Here is a 23,977-nt window from a genome sequence, read left to right as displayed (position 1 = left end):
AATTATGGATGCAGCGACATGGAGGAACTTTGAAAATATTATGCTACATGAAGGAAGCTAGTCACAAAAGATCACATAGTTTATGATTCCATTTACATGAAATACCCAAAATAGGCAAATCTATAGAGACCAAGTGTAGATTAGCAGTCGCTTAAGGCTGAGGGAGAGGGGACAGAGTGACAGCTAATGTGGGATTTCTTTTGGGCATGATGAACATAGATTATGATGATGGTTGTGTACCTCTGTGAAACCGCTTTAAAAATTAACCATATATAAAAGATTAGGCTCTATTTTTATTAACTGACTCTCCTGTTACCCTCTTAAAATCTAAATGAAATCATTCCTTAAAGTAAGTAAAAAAATGGAAACCAGGGTGTCATAGACTCAGTAATTATTGAATCCAGAGTGTGGTTTCCAGAGTAGACAGAACAGGCCAGTAGCTTCCTTACATTGGGGAGCTATTTATGTATGTTTTAGCCGCAAAACAGATATTTATTAAGATTTACTCTGCATCCTGCTCTGAGCTAGGTGCTGGAATATAACAGTGACAGAACTTAGAGCCCAGTTTCATAAGCTAAGTCACAATGATCAGAATGGAAATCTCAAGTAAAGGGAAAGTGCATTTTACCAAAAATGCAATTGCTTAAGAAGATCTAGGAATGTTTTGGTAAAACTGGATTCATTTAGAACATTTAGAAATGAAGTCAGGTCAATAAAGTACAAAGTGAGGTAATTTCATGTCGATTTTGTTAATTTCAGTTCAATTTGCAGTCACTTGTAGGAAACTCTCCCTGTTGTTCGTGGCTGAAATGGGAAACAGGTATGAACTATTATCTTCAGCTCTAAAGATTCTAAGGAGACTTCCTTTGACTATCCAGGAGATTTAGATTCATACTCATATTATCATTTTCTCTCTCTTTCTCTGTAATGTTTCCACTCAACTCTGATCAGACTCTGCCCTAAACTCACATTTCCCCAGAGTTCCTAGGTACACAGGATGTTAATCCATATCTGTTCAGGACTCCTGGTATGTTTATGGATGACTGTGGCCTCAGAGCCTCAGGGTATTGCAGAAACAAATTGCAATTGATCCCTCCAAGGATTTCTATGGAAATGGGCCAGAATTAGAATGTAACAAATGATGCAATTATGTATTCACTCTCAATGTATTGATTTTAGTTTCCACTGATGTATCTGAAAATTTTGCAAGGAGTTTTGGTTCCGAAAACTGTAAACAATTGAGGTAAGGTCTAAATATCTAGATATAGTGTCTGACAACTAATGATAGATCACTGTCCTTATGCCTTAAAAATTTCATACTTTCAAATTTGTAAGCACTCGGTATTATAAAGACATTTTAATAAAGTATATGCCATCAAAATTACCAACTATTCTTGCAAGGCAAGCACCCATTATGGGTAGCCGACACTGCCCCTAAACTAAATTATCTGCGAGCGACCTGTGTGATTTAATTTGTTTTTCTTTTCTCCTTGGGTGGTAAATATCTAGAAGTCCATCAAAATGTGATATTCCCTTCTTTCCATGTAATAGAATTGCAGTCAGATGTGTAGATCCCAAGATGGACTAAATTTTCCAACATCCTTTGTAGACGCTGCTCACAAGAGCAATTTCTCTTAAATGGAAGGTGAGTGGAAGTGATGAATGCTACTTTGGGTAGACGGACCATTAGATAGAAGGTATGCTTGCCATATACACATCTTTTGCCAGCGCCAGGGTGAGTAAGTAAATGAGAGCAATACCTTCGGGAAGGCATTGACACCTCGGTAGATTCCTGGCTCCTTGAATGACAGAGTGGAACAAATCCTCCACAAGCAGAATGCATCCTGTTAGTAGAGTGGTAAATAAACATTTGTATTCAATAAGCCAGTCTATTTCGGAGTCTTTTTGTTACAACAGTTTAACCTTACCCTAACTAATACAGTCTTGTTCACATACGTTTCACAATACATTTTTAAAATAGTATCATTGACCAAAAAGGATTTGACATAAAAGTCATTGTCCTAAGGAGCGAAACACACTTGACTTCTCTAAGAACTGTCAAATTATTTTTGAAGTCCTTTTTGAAGAGAGCTATGTTTATTTACGCTCACCCTTTAGATACAAGTATGTATAAGGAGCAAGAAAAAGGAATGTCATTCAAGACTAGATGAGAAAAACAAGCAAGGACATAGAAATTATTTCAGTGATCAAAGTAAAAGTGTGGCCGGTTCTTCAACACTCCAAAACAGTTCTTTAGAAAGGGCTTCTTAACAGTGCTCCTATTGTACAAGGTACCTGATAGATATTCCCAGAGTTACCGCTCAATGGATTGGCTCTGCAATTTCCTAGCTTAGTTTTTCTTTTCCTTAAAAGGCTTAATGTTTTAATGTTTTGTCTATTCAGAAAATCATTTTTTAAAAATTATAGCATAACAATAAGCGATACATCTGAGGAAAGGGTGGGTGGGAATTCACTGATGCCTTCCAGGCTTCAATCACATTTTTACCCTGAAACAACTACAAGGGAGTGCACCTCCAAACCCCAGAAACAGTCAGACCGTTGTGATCTTTATTACTTTTTGAATCACCTAATTCTTCTTAATTTTTGCTTTCTTTTATAATTATTTATTTTTATAAAGTTAGAGGGCCCACATACAAGTTTCTTCCATGCACATATTGCACAGTGAAACACTTAATCTTTTCATTAAGTTCCCAAATTGTTCATCTGGAACAGAACATCAGGAAGACTGACACTGGTTTCTCACTGCAGCTGCATTCCAGAAAAACTAAGTTTCCAGGATTTTCATCTCTTTTGTCAGGTCCCCTAGGGGAATCCTGACTTTGGGTTTCACTGCCATTTTTATGTACACTGACCTAGCATATTTTGTAGTTGGTCACTTGAGATTATTTTCCAGAGTGAAGTTAGTCCTTTGGGTTCTTAGTTTGATGTCATTTTAATATTAAAGACCTGGGTAGGGTATGGAAAGCATGAGAGGAGTCTGTACCATATATTCTGGGATGTATGTATCAGTGTTTATGTGCATGAGAATGTTAGCTAAACTTCCCTATCCAAATGATAAGCACTCAGGGTTAGAAACCATTGAATAGCCAGAATTTTGCTGTCTGTCAAGTTGTCTCTCCACTGTCTCATAAGTGTTAGCTCATAAAATGATATTCAAATGGGCTATGATGGAGAAGGGCTTGGCCCCACCACTGCATTTTCCCAAGGGAAGTAAGTTACACTGATTCTAATGTTACTTTGCTTTGCCAAGAATGATAACATTTCTTATAGCGGGAATACTTTGACAAGACAAAAAACTTAGGCTGCCAGAGCAGAGATTTTATGACAGTGAAGAGAGTCATCATTAGACCATCTGAGAGGAAGTTTTTAAAGCAAATGGAAATATCAAAGGGAAGAGAAAAAAGCCAAAGGCAGGAGGAGAACCCTTAGGGGGATAATAGGAAGGGGTGCATATTTTTGTCAGTTTTGCTCTGGTTCCCAATGCATTACATAAGATAACTCTTCCTTCCTCTGTAAATATGCACAGCAATGATTGTCACACCTTCTCAAATCTGTCAGCATTTAACGCTGATGAAGAGCATGCCCTTGGCATTGCCATTGGAGAATGTCCTAATTTTTTTTGCAAGTCATGTCTGTGAATATAGACAGATGTACTGATAAATATATTTGCCAAGTAGATATAAGGTTAACAAAACATTGCGCTGGGCTCCTTTTTACCAGTTAGAAGCAGAGCAAACTTGAATGCAAATGAGGGATTCAATTAGAAAGTTGCAGCCTGCCAGCATTTGGAGGATAGCAGAGAGAGATCAGGTGATCTGATAGAAACAGGCACTCCACGTTGATAGCAAAACTATTTTGGATAAACACGAGAGCTGCTTCAGCTAAGCTATGCTGCACTTCAATTTTTCCTCAGATTTACAGCCAGTAACTCAATGTCTGAAATTCCTTCCTCTCTACATATGCCACGTCGTACCTGGAAAGCAAACTTCAAAGTTTTTCTTGTTCTCCAGGGAAAATATTTTCCAAATTTTTAAGTACTCACAGAATACTTTTCAGCCAAGACTTGATTTCTGTTAACTATATTGACTCTCATAAAATTGACTAAAATCATTTTTGCCATTCACTTCTCAGTAAAAATTCCATTGCTATGTATCATGTCTAGCCTCTTGTGTTAAACTTATTAGCATTGGAGTGTCCAAATCGGGCTCAAAGGGCAGAAAGCACGCATGAGATCTGAAATGTCCATCAGGGAGGTTCAGATCTGTTTAGAGACTGCTTTAGAGGCCAATTCAAAATTTTAACAGGAATCTAGGGATTTCAAGCCCTGAAAGCCTCATCTGGATCTATTTTTCCAAAAGTAGCACAGGGCTTTCTTTGGTATTTGACCAAACGAGGCTTTTCATCCTGAGTGTAAGCAAGTGGTCTGGTGCCCTGTGGAACCATCCTGGCAACATCACGTTGGAGCAGCAACAGTGCTCACTGAATGTCAGAGTGGAAAAGTCTGGTTCCTCTTCCAGGGGAACTTCAAAGGAGGCAGCGCCTCCTCTCATCCTGTCTCCTCCTTAAATCAGGTTAATCACATTGAGGATATTCCTCAGGCTGTGTCTTGCAAAAGGCTCAATTGATGGTTTGTGGCTATAGGGCTGCGGAATGGGAGAAGGCTAGGAGAGCTTCTGCCAGGGTCCTGAGCACCCCCAAAGTACTGGCTCCTGGCCAGGTCCCCCAGACACACTGTGAGTGTGATGCTGAGGTCCGAGTTTGCAGGAAATGGGTATGCCCACTCTTGAAATTATCCTGTTATAAAATCATCTCAGTGATTAAATAACCAAATCCATTTGAAAGGTAGCTCTGCCATCCTCAAAATTTTGTTATAGCAGAACTAGGATTATAGTGAATTTATGGGGCATAAATTTAAAAGTGAAGGTAACTCCAAAGCAAACAGGTGTCTGAGCAATTGCAGCTACTGGAGAGAGGGGCTGGGTCTGGTGTACATTGGGAGAAGTCAGAACAGGGCCTCCTGGATGGCCAGCTGACCTGTATGTTCGTGAGTGACCATTGTTCCATGGGCTGTAACAAACCACAAAGGGGTTCAGCTGTAATAAACCACAAAGGGGTTCTATTTTAACTGAAGTAAAATGCTGTATTTAGTTTGGCTCTCTAACTGAATAAGTTTTTGAGTTTCCATTTTACCTTGACAGGGTAGACACTGCCATACCTACAAATAGCATTTCCAGTTTGAGAATGCCTTTTAAAAACACATTGGTTTTTCCTAGAATAGAGATGTTTGTCCATTAAGAAAATACCAACCGGGTAGCTTTCTTTACCTGTTATTTTGCCAATCAAGAATTCTGTTTTCTACATCTTCAGTTAGGCAACAATTTGGGTTACAATCATTACTGCTGTCATGAACCAAAGATTTGCTGAGCTTCTCCTATAGACACAGTGCTTTGCTAGGCAATGGGTGTGCAAAGAATATGCAGAAGTGAATTCCTGCTCTTTAAATTCCAAACCGGCTGTGAGCCCAGAATATATAAACAGAAATCTATGGAGCAATATGAGGAAGCAATTGATAATCATCCTGACACAAATGCTAAAGAATTTCAGAAAGCATAATGACCACCAAGGGTTGGCATACTCAAGGAAGACTTCCTGCAGATCAAGTTTCAGCCTGTTAAACAAATTTACATGAGAAAAACAACCCCATTAAAACGTGGGCAAAGGACATGAACAGACCCTTCTCAAAAGAAGACATACATGTGGCCAACAAGCTGATGTAAAAAAACTCAATGCATTTATCATTAGACAAATGAAAATCAAAACCACAGTGAGATACCATTTCATATCAGTCAGAATGGCTATTCTTAAAAAGTCAAAAAATAACAGATGCTGGCAAGGTTGCCAAGAAAAGGCAACACTTATACACCGTTGGTGGGAGTGTGAATTATTAGTTCAATCACTATGGAAAGCAGTATGGCAATTCCTTAAAGAGCTGAAAGCAGAACTATCATGTGACCCAGCAATTCTATTTAGTGGGTATATATCCAGAGGAATATAAATCATTCTTTTTTTTTTTTTTTTTAAGATGGAGTTTAATTTTTCTTTCCCAGGCTGGAGTGCAATGGTAACCTCTTGGCTCACTGTAACCTCTGCCTCCCAGGTTCAAGCAATCCTCCTGCCTTGGCCTTCTGAGTAGCTGGGATTATAGGCGCCTACTACTGTGGCTAATTTTTGTCGGAATATAAAACGTTCTACTATACAGACACATGCATGTGACTATTCATTGCAGCACTATTCACAAAAGCAAAGACATGGAATCAACATAAATGCCCATCAGTGACAGAGTGGATAAAGGAAATGTGGTACATATACACCATGGAATACCATGCAGCCATAAAAAAATGAATGAGATCATGTCTTTTGCAGGAATATGGATGGAGCTGAAAGTTATTATCCTTAGCAAACTAACATAGGAACAGGAAACCAAATACCGTATGTTCTCACTTATAAGTGGCAGCCACATAATGAGAAGTCATGAACACAAAGAAGGGAACAACAGATTCTGGGGTGTACTTGAGGGGAAGAAGGGGAGCAGAAAAAGGTAATGGGCACTGGGCTTAATACCTGGGTGATTAAATAATCTGTACAACAAACCCTTGTGTCACAGGTTTACCTGTGTAACAAACCTTCACATGTACCCCTGAACCTAAAATAAAACTTTTAAAAAATGTTTCAGTCTCCTTAAATGTGCTTGGCATGTTTCTGTTTGGGGCGTGAGATAAACAACACTGGTGGTGATGTTATGTGTGAATTTGGTGTGTGTGCCTTGGGGAAGAGGTGTTAAGGAGTAAGTTTCAGGAAGGGACCCAAGATTGGACCTCATTGTGCAATGGCAAGTTCTTACATTTATCAGATCATGTACATGTGGGTCACAGAAGATATAACCATGATGGATGGGCACCAAGAAATTTTTCAAACTATATTCTGAAGAAAACACTAGTCCAGAGAAAGGTTGAGTATATAATAGTTTCTATCATCAAGTAACTTTAAGAACTGCTGCAAATTAAATCCTCCTTTTAAAGATGCAAAGGCAAAGGTATATATAAATTTCTTAGCACACTAATTTACATCCTTAGCACACCAATTTCCCTCCCTCTCACACATTTTGAAAGCACTAGTTTATGGAGATATAGAAAGTGCCCATTGTTCAGGCTAGGAAGAGTGAATATCAATCTGCAAGCCATAGAATATGATCAAAGGCTCCTGGGAATATGGGAAACATGCACCAAGTGATATTTTAGAAAAAAAAAATCTAGTGAGATTTGGAATATGGAACAAGAAAGAAAAAGAGTGTAACCAGGAAATGACTCTAAAAACCTTATCTACCTCATTCTAGTGTGACTTACAAAAATGTTGGGAGTTGTGTTTGCTTTGTAAAATTTTTCTTTTCAGCTATGGACCACTTTCTTTAAATAAAATATTATCTCAAACCCTAAAAAAAAAGAGATGAAATAAAACTTATCTGGTTAATGGAGAAGGAGGAGGAGGGCTCCAAATAAGATAAAGAAAACTCGTCTGTAATATACAGATCCTGGGAAAGAAGCAAGGACTAAGAAAGCTTTAACTTCACCAGCGACATATGAAATAATTTTGAAGTTGCATAATGCTGAATGGTCTATAAACCATAAATGATACGGTTTGGCTCAGTGTCCCCACCCAAATCTCCTCTTGTAGCTCCCATAATTCCTGCATATTGTGGGAGGGACTAAGTGGGAAATGATCGAATCATGTGAGTGGGTCTTTCCCGTGCTACCGTGGTCATAGTGAATGTGTTTCATGAGATCTGATGGTTTTGAAAACGGGAGTTTCTCTGCACAAGCTCTCTTTTTGCTTGTTGCCATCCATGTAAGACATGACTTGCTCTTCCTTGCCTTCCGCCATGATTGTGAGGCCTCCCCAGGGTTGTGGAACTGTGAGTCCAATTAAACTCTTTCTTTTGTGAATTGCCCAGTCTCGGGTATTTCTTTATCAACAGCATGACAGTGGACTAATGCAGGACATATGAAGTAATTTTCAAGTTGCATAATGCTGAATGGTCTATAAACCACAGAGATGTAGCCATCTAAAGTTACTGAAACAGGATGTTATGAAGCTAAAAGGAAAGCTAGGTTTCAACCCCAGTGGGACTAACCAAAACCAATATGGCACGCAACCTTTATGTATATCAGTCTCATTTTTAAATTTACCAAAAAACAGAGGGGAAAGAGTCAAGTAGCCAGGACTTAAGAAGTGTTTTCTATGACCTAGCATTGTGAAAATGACTAAACTTCCCTGGTGACAGCCCTCCAAGCCAGCTAACGTGACTCACTCTACTAATGCCATGCCCAGCAATCTTTGCTATTTCCCTCCCATTTGCCACAATGGTGTACTGAACCAGTTATTATATTTTGAACCACATTACTCTCTCTAGGGTGAAATCCCTATTCTTCACAGATTAAAATGGAACATGATCCACTCTAGATTTTAGTTAGTTCTTACTGTCCACTCTGGAGACTCTTTTTTTGATATTTAAAAAGTTCATTTTATTAATAATCAAGAAAACACAAATTTAAACCACAATGGGATAAAGTTTCACACTCCATAAATTGGCAACAATTTTAGAAACTGGCAATATCAGACACTGGGGAGGACAGGGAACATGGTGATCTTCAAACGGAGTGGGTAGAGTGGGTAGGAGTATAAATTGATTCAATCACTTTAGAAAACAGTTTGGTGTTTCACAATACAGTTAACCATATCCATATAATATGACCTAGCAATTCTTTTGTGTGTGTGTTTAAATTATTACATTGTGTGTTAACAAATTTTAAGTGAATTGTTAATGAAGTATAGGTAGATAAATATCATATCATAGATCTCATGAGATTCTTGACTGTTTTTAAGTTATGGCTACTGTATTGGAAAATGTGTTTTCTTCTGCTTTTTTTGTATTATAGTGATTAAATAAAATGTCTTTTTAAACTTTTTTTAAATTTTATTTTTATTTCAATATTTTTGGGGGTACATGTGGTTTTTGGTTACATGCATAAATTCTTTAGTGGTAATGTCTGAGATATTGGTATACCCGTCCCCTAAGCAGTGTACACTGCACCCAATAGACATTTTACATCCCTCACACCCCTCCAACCCTTCACCCTCAAGTCCCCAAAGTCCATGATATCATTCTTATCCCTTTGCATCCTCATAGCTTAGTTCTAACATATAAGTGAGATCATGGAATACTTGGCTTCCCATTCCTAAGTTACTTCACTTAGAATAATGGCCTCCAGCTCCATCCAAATTGCTGCAAAAGACATTATTTCATTCCTTTTCATGGCTGAGTAGTATTCCATGGGGTATATCCATACCACATTTTCTTTATCTACTCATTGGTTGATGGGTATTTAGGTTGGTTCCACATCTTTGCAATTGTGAATTGTGCTGCTATAAACATGCATGTGAAAGTGTCTTTTTCATACAATGACTTTTGTCCCTCTGGGTAAATACTCAGTAGTGGGATTGCTGGATCGAATGGTAGTTCTATTTTGAGCTCTTTAAGAAATCTCCATACTGTTTTTCATAATGGTTGCACTAATTTACACTCCCATCAGCAGTGTAAATGTGTTCCCTTTTCACCACATCCACCCCAACATCTATTGTTTTTTGACTTTTTAATTATGGCCATTCTTGCAGGAGTAAGGTGGTGTCTCATTGTGGTTTGAACTTGTATTTCCCTGATAATTAGTGATGCTGAGCATTTTTTCATATGTTTGTTGGCTATTTCTATATCTTCTTTTGAGAATTTTCTATTTATGTCCTTTGCCCACTTTCTGGTAGGATTTTTTTTTTTTTTTCTTGCTGATATGTTTGAGTTCTGTAGAGATTCTGGGTATTAGTCCTTGGTCAGATGCATAGTTTGCAAATATTTTCTCTCACTCTGGGGACTGTCTGCTTGCTGATTATTTCTTTTGCTGTTCAGAAGCTTTTTAGTTAATTTAGGTCCCAATTATTTATTTTTGTTTTTGTTGCATCTGCTTTTGAGGTCTTAGTCATTAATTCTTTGCCTAAGCCAATGTCTAAAAGAGTTTTTTTGATGTTATCTTCCAGAATTTTTATGGTTTCAGGTCTTACATTTAAGTGTTTGATCCATCTTGCGTTGATTTTTGTGTGAAATGAGAAATGAGGGTCCAGTTTCATTCTACTTGTGGCTTCCTGGGTTTCCCAGCACCATTCATTGAATAGGATATCCTTTCCCCAATTTATGTTTTTGTATGCTTTGTTGAAGATCAGTTTGCTGTAAATATTTGGCTTTATATCTGGGTTCTTTATTCTGTTCCATTGGTCTATGTGCCTACTTTATAGGAGTACCATGCTGTTTTGTTAATTATAGACCTGTAGTATAATTTGAAGTTGAGTAATGTCATGCCTCGAGATTTTTTTTTTTTTTTTTTTTTTGGCTTAATTTTACTTTGACTATGCAGGCTCTTTTTTTGTTCCATATGAATTTTAGGCTTTTTTTCCTAGTTCTGTGAAGAATGATGATGGTATTTTGGTGGGAATCTGTAGGCAGTATGGTCATTTTCACAATACTGATTCTACCCATCCATGAGCATGGGATATATTTCCATTTGTTTGTGTCATCTGTGAGTTCTTTCAGCGGTGTTTCATAGTTTTCTTTGTAGAGATCTTTCACCTCCTTGGTTAAGTATAATTCTAAATATTTTATCTTTTTTTTTTTGGCAGCTCTTGTGAAAGGGATTGTGTTCTTGATTTGATTCTCAACTTGGTTATTGTTGTTTATACCAGTGCTACTGATTTCTGTACATTGATTTGGTATCCTGAGACTTTACTGAATTAGTTTATCGGGTTGAGGAACTTTTTGTGTGAGCTTTAAGTTTTCTAAGTAAATAATCATATTATAGAGAACAGCAACAGTCTAACTTCCTGCTTTTCTCACTTGTATGCCTTTTATTTCTTTCTCTCATCTGATTGCTCTGGCTAAAATTTCCAGTGCTATGTTGAATATAAGTGGTGAAAATGGGCATTCTTGTCTTGTTCCATTTCTCAAGGGGAATGCTTTTAACTTTTCCCCATTCAGGATGATGTTGGTTGTCGGTTTGTCATATATGGCTTTTATTACTTTAATGTAAGTCCTTTCTATGCCTATTTTGTTGAGGGTTTTTATTATAAAGGATGCTGGATTTTATCAACTGCTTTTTCTGCATCTATTGACATGATCATATTGGAGCCTCTATTTTATGGTCCTTTCCTATCTTCCTTTACTTTTCTGTTTTCCTTTCCCACCACTCCCCTATTTATAGTATACCATATATATTACATCAATTCCCTTTTTGAGGCTCTTTACACATTACCATAAGATTCTCAGAAGCAAAACATACTTCAACTCTCTGACAAGGTAATAAACATAGAAAATGATGTACATAGTATTGGTGTAGGCAGTTGGGTTTTTGTTTGTTTTTTTGGCAAGGAAAATCAAGACTGCAATGAAAGAACATTCTTATAATAAAGACCATTTCTGCAATGAAGTTTGGTTTGACTAAGGCGAAATAAAGAGTTAGGGTATTTGCCAGGCATAACTTTGTACATAATACTTCCTTTAAGCAAATATTTAAGGTTTGTTATTGGGCATCTGTAAGGCAGAAAGAATGGCCATGATGGGGATAATTGTGCAGATGGTCTAGTTTAGCCCCCTCCAGCCCAGTGCTCATCCTGTTCCCAAAAAGACAGGCTGTAGGGGAATCTGGAGAGGAAGAAGGCACACCTTAAATTTTTAAATAGTGTGACAAAATTCTTTCTCACTTAATTTGGTTCAGGCCTACATTTCCCATTTTATTTTGCTCAAGATCTTCAAAAGAAATGCCAGATTCAGAAAAAAAAGTAAAGCTCCTACATTTGACATCAATCTAGGTAGTCCTTCCCTGTAATAATGAATTTAAAATATATACCTATATATTAGATTTATACATATTTTATGCTTCAGCTGACAGCTTCCATGTGAGAAGTTTGAGTTCAGAAAGAATGTAATCTATTTTACTTGGATCAGAAAATCCTCAACATTATAAAACAGACTTATTAATGGTCTGAAAACAATTATAAAAAACGTTCTTGCAGGTAGGTGGAAGAATATTTAGAGAGATTTAGGCTAGTGAAAACAAGTGATTAAAAAACATTTTGCTTCCCTCTGTAAGTGAAGCATTCACTACTTAAACCAATCCATCACTATGCAGAAAAAAATTGGCAGTTTATTAAAATTCTTCATATTTAGTAAGAGTCACTCTTTGGGCTTTTTAAAATTTGAAAGCACAGATATATGCATATGTGTGCATTTTAATTTTTCTTTTATTTTGTAAATAGCAACAATTTAATGATGCTGCTAAAGTCTATGTACATTATGCTTTCTACTGAGAATAAATTTGATTTCATTAAAGAAATATTAGAGGTCAATCCTACTAGAACCAAATTTTTTGTTTAACAAAAAACGTCAAGCCACGATGTATCAAATAATTTCATGTGATACCCAATACAACAAAATTCAAGAACACAAAAGAATCTGAATAGCCTCATGACATTCTTTAATGGGATTTGACCAGCATTTTTTGTCTATTTAAATCCCAGCAAAATATATTCATCAGAGAACCTCTTATTTTTTCACTTAATCTCTGCATTTAACAGCAAAATAAAGAACACAAACATCATCAAAAGCTGTATCACTTACCATAAATGCCTGTTGAGATGCAGGGAAATGCCTGTGAATAAACCACAAAAATAACAATAAATATTAAAGAAACAAATCTACTCAACATCATCTATCTCAACATCTATTTTGCTTGATAACGGGATGCCCTCTACTTACATATTCAGAGCTAGGAGTTGGAGTAGGGGACACTGGAAATGGGGATATTTGATTAGCTGGTAACTGTTCCCTATCAGCAGTTATATCAGCTCACAAGAACCAACTGCTAAGTTTTCAGGAATCTTGTGAAGCAACTGTTAAACAGCTATTATTAAGAAATTAAATTATATAAACCTACAATGAAATAAATGATATCAAAACACAGATAACCAATAGTCAGAACTCATCCCTTTCTAATTACTTTGCACATCTGACTATTACCTATGCTCTTGAGATTACGTATGTCTGTCGTATGTGTACAGTGAAATACTACACAAGTCTCTCTTCCCACCTCCATGGTACATGATGTCACATCAGTTGCTTAAAATATGAAAACATCAATTTACATTCATGACCCATATTGTGAGACAGTTAAAATCACAGACTGGCTATGGATAAACATTTTAGGTAAAATTCAACAAAAGCATTCTGTGAAAATCAATCAACTATTTAGAATGTATAATAAAGAGTATTACATATATTATTATTATAATATGTAAATTGTGTGTTACATGTTCTTTATGTCAGTAAAATTTAAAAGAAGCTTATATAAAACATACCCCTTTTTTGACAGCCAGTCTTTAAACATTTTCCAGCACACTACTGCTTATGCCATATTTTGCTTTGCAGTGTTTAAAGAATTTGATTGAAAAAAATGAATTGACAAACGTAAATGTACATTTCACTCTAAATTAGGTTTTCTAGCTATAGAAAGTGGTCTGGGTGTGGCAACTTTCTCTGCCAATGGATTTCTGTGTAAATTCAACCAAATTGTTTTACTCTTTCTGGTCTGTATTTTTCAATTGTAAAATGGAGATAATGCCCACCATACAGAAATGTCTTCTGGACTGTTGGTGGGAATGTAAATTAGTACAACCTCTACAGAAAACAGTATGGAGATTTCTCAAAGAACTAAAGATAGAACTACCATTCCATCCAACAATCTCACTGCTCAGTATCTACTCAAAGGAAAAGAAATTATTATTTTTTTAAAAACCTCTATTCCTACATTTATCACAGTGCTATTCACAATAGTAACAATATGGAGGCAACCTAAGTGTCCATCAGTGGAGAACTGGATAAAGAAAAAGATGGTAGATGGACTACTACTCAGCCACAAAAAAGAATAAAATCATGTGTTTTGTAGCAATATAGATGGAACTAGAGACCATTACTTTAAGTGAAACAACTCAGTCACAGAAAGACAAATACCGCATGTTCTCATTTTTAGTGGGAGCTAAGAAATGAATACACACGGACATAGAGAGTGGAATAATGCATTGAAGACTCAGAAAGGTGGAAGGGGGCAAGGGGTGAGAAACTACCTGAAGGGTACAGTGTATGTACACTGTTAGAGTGATGGTTACACTAAAAGCCTAGTTTTCACCATTACACGGTATATTCATGTAACAAAAGTGCACTTGTACCCCCTAAATCTATAAAACAAAAAGTGAAAAAAAGAAATGTGCTGTTGGAATTAATGACAGAATTTTTTTTTAAGTTACTGGCACTATGATAGAATCTAAAAACTGCAGCTGCTATGGACCATAATAGCTAACATCACTATTGAGGTCAATAATAATAAAATATCTAAGTCCTTTTTGTTCATATCTTTTGGCTAAATGTATACTGCCTTTTATTTCTATTAACGCTATTACATAGCCTAAGTTTGTTTATTCCCAACTGTATGTCTGTAAAACGATATATGCTTTTTTCTGTTCCTGTGGAAGCCTTTACTATTAATAGTAAATTCTACTGTTTATAAAGAGAAAGTAGAACAGTTTCTGGAACATAGTAGCTGCTCTTTTTAAATTAAATTTATGAGTCAATGCTTTGATTCCGAGGGTTCTTGAGGTGCCAATAACATCTGAAGAATGTTCTTGACTGACTTAATCATTCAGTGATACAGATCATGAAGCAACAGTGTAACGCAAAGTCTCTTTACGGGCATTCACCAAGACTACCAATAGGCATTACTCTGAAAATCAACTGCAAGTTTACTGTATATTTGTTACGATTAGAAAGGACTCAGAGTTCAGGAATAGTCTACTTAAAAATTCAAATTAGAGAGGATTAAGAGTCATCCCTATATTTGTGCCATGCCAGCCATGTTCCATTGTACCTTTTAAGTGGGATAAAAGTGAGTTTACAGCTTGAGCCCCGGGAATTCCATGGGAGCAAACTAAACATGTGAGCATCATATATCTCATGTCTGGAGAGAAAAAGAAATGTTTGAGAACTGCTGCATTGAGCCATCAAGGTGTAGGGAAGGTAAGATTTTACCTCTACCTTCTTAGAGTTTTTCAGTTGTGGCTGATAATTAAATTGACACAAGACAGATTAACAGGAAAAAAAAACCATACACATTTATTTAATTCAAGTTTTATGTGGCATTGGAGGCTTCATAAGAAAATGATGACTCAAAGATGCAGTTAAACACTTACATACTAAATTGGGCAAAGAGTAGTAGATTATGAAGATGTGACAAGGTAAAGGGGCTTGGGCTAGGGTAGTTAATTGGGTGAAGTAAGAAGAAAGACAAGAGTTAGTTTAACAAGGTGTGTTTGGACAGATTTCCAGTGGCCTCAACTTCCCATCCTTGATGATAAGAATTACACTTTTCTGCTCGTACAGGGAGGATATCTTTCACGTGGAAATTTTTATCTCCTCCTTTTAAAAAGGACTGCAAGAGTGTTCTTTGGCACCTGCCCTTTTTTTAAGTGCCTTTGACTCAAAATAGTCAATGTGCCAGAGGGGCATATTTTGGGTTGTATATTCTGAACTCTTTCAAAGGGAAAGTCAGAAGATAGCAAAATGCTTTCAACAAGATGACCCACTTTAACTCACATCTTGGTGTCCTTCCAGTTTATAATGTGGGGCAGTTTACTGAACTACTCTGAGTGCTGTTTTTTTCTTTAGTAAATGGAAACTCTGAGGCCTGCCTCAAAGGGTTTGTAGGAGGAGTAAGAGAAATAAAGAACATGAGCATTGTGTCTGAGAAGTAGTAATACCTTGATTAGTGATGACTCCTGGCGTGAAAGCTGTGATGTCTACCAGGTTCTGTTGCTCCAGAGCAGGGCTTCACAACCTCAGCTCTATTGATATTTTGGACCAGATAATTCTTTGTTATTGGAGGCTATGTGCATTATGGGAAGTTTAGCAGCACCCCTGGATGCTACCAGCTAGATATCAGTAGCATCTCTCCAGTTGTGTTCATCAGAAATATTTCTAGACATTGTCAAATGCCCCCAGGGGAAAAAATCATCTCTGGTTGAGAATCACTGACCTGGAATCTAGGACCTAGAACCCAGCAGACAGCCTTCAACTATCAACCTTTTCAAGGACTGCCTCAGCTATAAAAAGCCACCTCACCCAGAATCATGTCCCTGCCCAGGACAGTTCACACCAACAACTGATCAACGAAGTGGTACAAGGCCTGGCCACCTTGGCTCATCAGTACAACACTGAAGGGTCCTTCTAGTTTCAGAGTTCCTTACTCAGTCAGTAGGGTCCATCACTGGACCTACATCCAGCTCACCTTCTCCCTCAGTCCACTGCTGCTTCCTCTCTCTCTTTCCCAGGTATTGATTTAAGGGCACTCCTTAATAAACATCTAGCATCCTAAACTCTCTCTTAGAGTCTGTTTCCTGGGAACTGATCTGGGCTAACTCCCTTTTGCTTCCCTCTTAGAGATCCAGCTATGTGTATCTTTCTTCCATCAGATCTAGCAGAAGAAAAACATACTGCGCAGTTAGTGACAAGTTTCATTTGCCTTAGCTCTTAGTTCTATCTTGGAATCAATCATGCAACTTAGTAATTGAGTCTGATGTATCAACTGCCTTGTCTGTTTTAACAAGGATAAATAGTTTCATCTGGAAATGACATAGTTGCCTTGAATGTGAAAGCAAATGGTAGGGTAATGGAGGATGACTTTGGTAATATTATTGCATTAATTCAAACAAAAAGGCAATGGTATAGCAGAGATGGAAATAGAGTATTATGGGAAAAAATTCATTTGATGTAAAATAACTTCGCACAGAATTCATCGAAACTAAGCCTACTCCATTAATCATTTTTTATTACTCAAGAGAGAGAGAGACAGACAGACAGAGACAGGGAGAGAGAGATTGAGAAAGAGCAAGTGAACAAGCAAACTAATGACTTTTGCACACATAATTTGTGTTCTTTGCCATAATAAACTTCTGATGCGGCCATCAGAAGTGAGTAGCATGAGATTTCTTTATTTCAAAGCCGCATTTAATATAACGACCTTCCATGTAAATACTATCCCATGGAGGAATGATAAATTGTACCAAAACCCATACCAGGTGTGCACATAACTCAGCAATCACCTCTAGAATTTGGAGAATGACATTAGCAACCCCATTTGTGAGGCTCCAGATTCTCCTTCCAGCAAACTTCAGGAGCAATATGTCTCCGTGCTAATCAGGCCTGAGCACCAGCCATCAGAAATTCTAGGGAGACAAAAATAAAATCATCTGAGGCAGACAAATCGCTTTAGAGCAGGAGTTAGAGACCAGCCTGGGCAACATGGTGAAACCCTGCCTCTACTAAAAATATAAAAAATTAGCCAGGCATGGTGGCACATGCCTGTAGTCCAGGCTACTCAGGAGGCTGAGGTGGCAGAATCACCTGAGCCCAGGATGCTGAGGCTGCAGTGAGCCATGATTGCACCACTACACTCTAGCCTGGGCCACAGGAGTGAGACCCTGTCTTAAAAGAAAAATGACTTAGAGTGGAGAATTCTTTCTCATATGAAATTATAGATTGGGTCACCAAGTGGGAAATACTTTTATAGCCCAACATGTTGGCATCAAGCAGAGTTGAAAAAAACATTGAAATCCTTAAAGCTGTAGACTCTGTCCCAGTCCCTTGAAAGTCTGTCTTCATTTCCTCCCTTTCTGTCTAAGTAATTTAAGGGTAAGGAAGGAAACGCTCCTCAGCCTTCTCTCTCTTGACCCTAACAGTGTCTCCAAACATACACAACAAACCCTAAGCCATCATCCCTACCACTTGCTTTTCTCTGAGCCTTGATTCTCAGTTTAAGCATTTCTGCAAATGGGAATTTCTTTCTCTCTTACTTATCCATTGTCATCCCATCCACTCTTACACAGCAGTCTTACAGTCTGGGTAGAAAGGACTCCACCTTCAACTCCATGGGAAGGGGCCGATGGACCTAAATAAGCAGCACACCTTCCTCTCCATAGCCACAAGAATAGAAAGACGAAGAGTTTATTGACCACCATTGACCTGTTGGTGTAAATTAACTGTAAAGTACTCTTAACCTCTGGAATTTTTCAATTGCTTAGCCAACACATTCCTTACTGTTTAGTCAGTTTTAGTTAGATTTCCCATTATTTGCAAGCAAAATCATGCTACCAGATATACCTTCCATTTAAGTGTTTTTAATTATATATCACATTTCACTGACTCAGGCAAGCTGTCAATTGTAAGAAACACCATTATTTTGTGTTACTTTGTGGACCACTAAGAAGAGAAAGCACCATCAGTTAAAACATAACGCAAGCTTTCTTACCATTTAGGATTTTCATTGCATACTTATTGAGGTTCCTATTGTTGATTTATGTAGATAATTTTTAAGTACATCTTCCTCTAGAGCATGGATAAAAAGGAGATAAATTGGTTGTTTCCTAAAACTTCCTCACATTCAGGATCCGGTACTTATGAATCACTTTTCAACTCAGAGTCATAGATAGGAGTTTTCCATAGTTTTATCCTCATAGCCTCAAGAATGATGGTGTTGCTTCAGTCCTTAATGAGTGAGCCAGTGTTGGCTCTGCACTTTTCTTCCAAACCACTAACACCTTCTCTGAAAGTTTTGTGGGTAGCTCTATTTTTTCATGCCAGAGCTGTCAACAAAGGGTTTCAGACAACAGCCAGGACACATACCTCCTTCTCAGGTACCCCCTAATTGGTTGGTTAGCTGAAAGTCAAGGGGTTGCAGTTGTCCAGCCAATCCTCCAGAAATGACAACCAAATGTGCATGTGTACAGGAAGAGAAACTTCATCACAACCATGTGTGATTGTAAAACACCCCAAGTATAAGAGTTATCCTAGTTTCAAATAAATTAGAATATGAGGACATGTGCATCTTAGAAACAATGAAATTCAGAATATCATTCTTTTCCTTCTTTTTCTTTTCTCAGAGACAGGGTCTCATGCTGTTGCCCAGGCTGGAGTACAGTGGTGCAATCCTAGCATACTGCAGCCTCAAAGTCTAGCGCTCAAGCCATCCTCCCTCCTCAGCCTCCTAAGTAGCTGGGACTACAGGCATTCACCACCATATCTGGTTAATTTGTTTTTATTTTTTGTAGAGATGAGGTCTCACTATGTTTCCAAGGCTAGAGTCAAACTCCTGGGTTCAACTGATCCTCCTGCCTTGGCCTCCCAAAGTGCCAGGATTCCAGGCATGAGCCACTGTTCTTGGCTCTACTCTTTTCTTTACATGTTGGTTATCAGCATAGTGGTTTGTGTCATCATGCCCTTAATTGGGATGCGGTATACTTCAGTACTTTCAAACCATGGTATGCCTAACTCTAGGAGTATGAAAGATATTTTGAGGTGGTAAACAGATAGCCATTACCCATTTAAACGTGATATTTATATTTTTCCCAAGTCTTCATCCCTTCTTCTATACATACCCTTTACCATATAATTTTGCACTTCCTCTGCAATAGGCTGAATGTTTGTGTCCCCTACAAGATTCATGCGATGAAGCTCTGGTCCCACCTGTGATGGTGCTTGGAGGTGGGGCCTTTGGGAGGTGATTAGGTCATGAGGGTCGAGACCTCATGAGTGGGATTAGTGCCACTAGAGGACATTAGAGGCCAGAGAGCTACCTAGCTCTTCTTTCCACCACGTCAGAATATAAGGATAAGTTGGCTGTCTGCAACTTGAGCCCTGAAAGAGGGCCCTCACCATAACCTGACTATGCTGGCACCCTGATCTTAGATTCCCAGCCTCCAGAACTGCAAGAAATAACTATTTGTTGTTCAATCACAGTCTATAGTAATTTGTTATGCATCCTGAACCAAGTAAGACACTCCACGAGGGGAGTTGTATGAATGCAATGTTGTGTCCATCCCCTAAATCCATACACTGAAACCTAATTCACAATATGATGGCATTAGGAGGTGGAGCCTTGGGAGGTAATTAGGGGATGAGTGAATGGGATCAGTGCCCTTAGAAGAAGAAACATGAGGGCGAGGATCTCTTTCTCCACCATTTGAGGCCACAGAAAAGAGGACAGCAGTCTACACACCAAGAAAAGAGCTATTGGCAGACACCAAACCTGCTAGCACCTTGATCTTAGACTTCCCAGCCTCCAGAACTGTGAGAAATATAAGTTGTTGAAGCCACTCAGACTATGGTATTTGTTATAGCAGCCTGAGCTGACTAAGACAGAGGGGATACATTTTTCTTCATCCCACTGTTGATAGACTTGAGCATGTGACTTGATTTGGCCAATGGGATAATAATGGACATGACATTTAGGTGTAAATCTTTACATTCCTGTCTTTGGAGGAGAACACTGAGAAGACTATACCATGAGAACATGCCTCATGTAGCTACTGGTCCAGGGAGGCTGAGAGACAAGTGGAATAGATGTAGTAAACCCAGCCTTCGATCAGCTGTGCGCCAGCCAACCCATAGCCATGTAAGAAAGAAATGCTTACTATTGCACATTACTGAGTTTTTGAGTGGCTGGTTATATAGCATTACTGTAGCAATGACAATGATATAAATGTGCTAAAACTATAAGTTATTATAATCTATTATAATAAGTGATACTTGTTTTCCACCTATGATAATGATACAAAGTTTCCTTTGAAAATAAAATTGCTTAAAGAGTCAATTAGAATATTAGGTAAACCAGAAGATGGAATGTAAATGACCAAAGTTTGGAAAATACTGATGCAGGAATTAAAGATTTGACATGGAAAGCACGAGCACATGGAGTTGGCGGCTAGCCTAGATAGCATAGTAAGACCCCCATCTCTGCAAAAACTTTAAAAAATTAACCAGGCTTAGTGGTGCATCCCTATAGTCCCAGATACTTGAAAGGCTGAGGTGGGAAAATGTTAACAGTTTCAGTTTGAGGCTGAAGTGAGCTGTGATAGTGCCACTGCATTTCAGCCTGGGCAACAGAGTGCCATCCCATCTCTTAAAAAAACACAAGGGTGCGGTGGCTCATGCCTGTAATCCCAGCACTTTGGGAGGCTGAGGCAGGTGGATTGCTTTAACCCAGAAGTTAGAGACCAGCCTGGCCAGCATAGTGAGACCTTGTTTCTACAAAACATACACAAATTAACCAGGTGTGTTGGCATGCACCTGTAGTCCCAGCTATTCTGGAGACTGAGGTGAGAGGATCACCTGAGCCCAGGGAGATTGAGGCTGCAGTGAGCCATAATCCTGCCACTGCACTCCAACGTGGGTGACAGAGTGAGACCCTGTCTCAAAACCAAACCAAAACAAAAAGAATGTGGGTTGCCAGGTTGCATGTTACAGCATGGAAAAGCATGGGAAAAGTGGGGCCAACCATGACATGGAAAGCACTCACAGCTGGGAGCTGTGTTTTATCCCCTCTGGGAGCCAATGTTATATCCCCTCAGCACCTCTGTATCCCCATCTGTAAAAGGAGCAGAGCTGGCTACATGGCTTATTTGGCTATTAAATTCTGGGATGCTATGAAACAGCCTCTTATTCTTCTCTATAGCTCAAGATAAAGGTGATAGAGAGACAGGCAATTTTATAGTATCCTGAATGCCTCACAGTGTTTGGACATGGGAGGCAGCAGCATTGCAGCAATAATAGTTGTCATTTCTTGAATTACTGAAATGTGCTGAGTACTGGGCTCAGAGCTCTATGTGCATTATCTGATTCATTCCCACGAACAAGCCTGTGATCAAAACCAGATTGCCCGCTTTTTATAAACATGGAGAGGAGAGAAGCTAAGAAAGAAAACTCGTCCAAGGTCACAGAAAGGAATACTACAGGATTTCTTTATCTCGTAGAAAGAGTAATTGATTCTATTTTTTAATTATACAAATAATACATAAATACAAGGCTCAAAATAAGACATTCTCTTACAGCCACATGCTTCCTCTCCTCTAATTCACTGAGAACACCCTCCTTGAGGCCTTCACTGCCAAGAGTAGAGTGAGAATCCTTCTGCTGCATTCATTTACATTTTTTAAGACTAAATAGTGTCATGTCCTCTTCCTCATCTCAACCCTGTAATCACCTCCCATCGTACTTTAATAAAATTCAGAGTCACAACCATGACCTCCAATCCTTGCTTCCTTAGCCCCTCCCTTCCACTTTTCCCCTGCTCTTGAGTTCCAGCCACACTGGTCTCCTTTTGTTCTTCAAATGCACAAAGCATGATTCTGCTCTGGGGCCGCTGGCCTTGCTGTCACCTCTGTCTTGCACACTCCATTTCCCAAATACTCCCTGGTTTTCTCCCTTGTTCCTTTTAGATCTTTGATCAAATGTCACCTCCTCAAAGAGGTCTTCCTAGCCTCCAGCTAAATTACTCTCTATTGCTTAGCCTGCTTTGTATCTCTTTACAACTGCCATCACCACCTGACACACAGTTGTTTGCTTGTTCACTGTCTCCCCAACTTCAATTCCTTCCTTCCTGAGATGCAAACTCCCAGGAAGACCTTTGCTTTGTTTGTTGCTGTATCACCAGCACCTAGAATGGTGTCTGGAACTCAATAAATATCTGTTGAGTGGATAAATGAATAAATGATTAAGCTATAAGATCTATACAAGCATAGCCATATTTTTCTTCTACACAAATTGGAGCTTACATTGGTTTTTATGTTCTGGAACTCGCCTTTTTTCATGTAGAAGGTTTTAGGAGATCATTCAATGTCAGTGTATATTGATCTATCTCATATGTTTCTAATAGCACATTCTAGTCTATGGCATGATTATACTATGTTTATTTAACTACTGCCACATTGATGAATATGTAGGCTGTGTGTAAATTTTGCTGTAACATGCAACCTGGCAACCCACATTCTTTTTGTTTTGGTTTGGTTTTGAGACAGGGTCTCACTCTGTCACCCACGTTGGGGTGCAGTGGCAGGATTATGGCTCACTGCAGCCTCAATCTCCCTGGGCTCAGGTGATCCTCTCACCTCAGTCTCCAGAATAGCTGGGACTACAGGTGCATGCCAACACACCTGGTTAATTTGTGTATGTTTTGTAGAAACAAGGTCTCACTATGCTGGCCAGGCTGGTCTCTAACTTCTGGGTTAAAGCAATCCACCTGCCTCAGCCTCCCAAAGTGCTGGGATTACAGGCATGAGCCACCGCACCCTTGTGTTTTTTTAAGAGATGGGATGGCACTCTATGGCTTAGGCTGAAATGCAGTGGCACTATCACAGCTCACTTCAGCCTCAAACTGAAACTATTAAACGTTTCCCACCTCAGCCTTCAAGTAGCTGGGACTATAGGGATGCACCACTAAGCCTGGTTAATTTTTTAAAGTTTTTGCAGAGATGAGGGTCTCATGATCTATCTAGGCTAGCTTCCAACTCCTAGCCTCAAGTAATCCTCCTGCCTTGGCCTGCCAAAGTGCTAGGATTCCAGGCATGAACCACCATATCTAGCCTTACAACCAACATTCTAGATGTTTCTACCTAATGTATTCTGGTAGGATCTATTCCCAGAAATAAAATTAACCCACTTAACCATTAGGTTAAAGAAAAAGCACATTTAAAATTTAAAAAATACTACCAAATTGCTCCTCTTAAAGTTTTCTTTCAATATAAAATCTTTTTAATTGTGGAGAATAGTCAATAATTCAGTGTGGTAAAAGGATGCCATCTCCTTCAAAAACTGCATTCAAAAGTGCAAACACTATTACAGTGCCCATCTCACCCACAAGGCTAACTGACCCAAAGGCCAAGGTTATTTGTAGGAGACTGTGAATGAGATCACATAGAAACGGCC

At 38.5% G+C, this 23,977-nt stretch overlaps 1 protein-coding gene across 28 annotated transcripts in view; it reads right to left on the bottom strand.

The window, feature by feature from the left end:
- LOC105481485 (mono-ADP ribosylhydrolase 2) overlaps positions 1-23,977 on the bottom strand; it is a 2,105,812-nt gene that overhangs the window by 612,358 nt on the left and 1,469,477 nt on the right. For all 28 annotated transcript variants that reach the window (XM_071080856.1, XM_071080850.1, XM_071080851.1 and 25 more), the window contains one exon: positions 12,794-12,824. In XM_071080856.1, the coding sequence (XP_070936957.1) occupies positions 12,794-12,824 (31 nt within the window). The remainder of the gene's footprint in view (positions 1-12,793; positions 12,825-23,977) is intronic.

The sequence above is a fragment of the Macaca nemestrina genome, chromosome 15, assembly GCF_043159975.1.
Source record: "Macaca nemestrina isolate mMacNem1 chromosome 15, mMacNem.hap1, whole genome shotgun sequence".
NCBI lineage: Eukaryota > Metazoa > Chordata > Mammalia > Primates > Cercopithecidae > Macaca > Macaca nemestrina.
The sequence above is the reverse complement of the archived record's forward strand: the minus strand, read 5'-3'. Positions and strand labels throughout refer to the sequence as shown.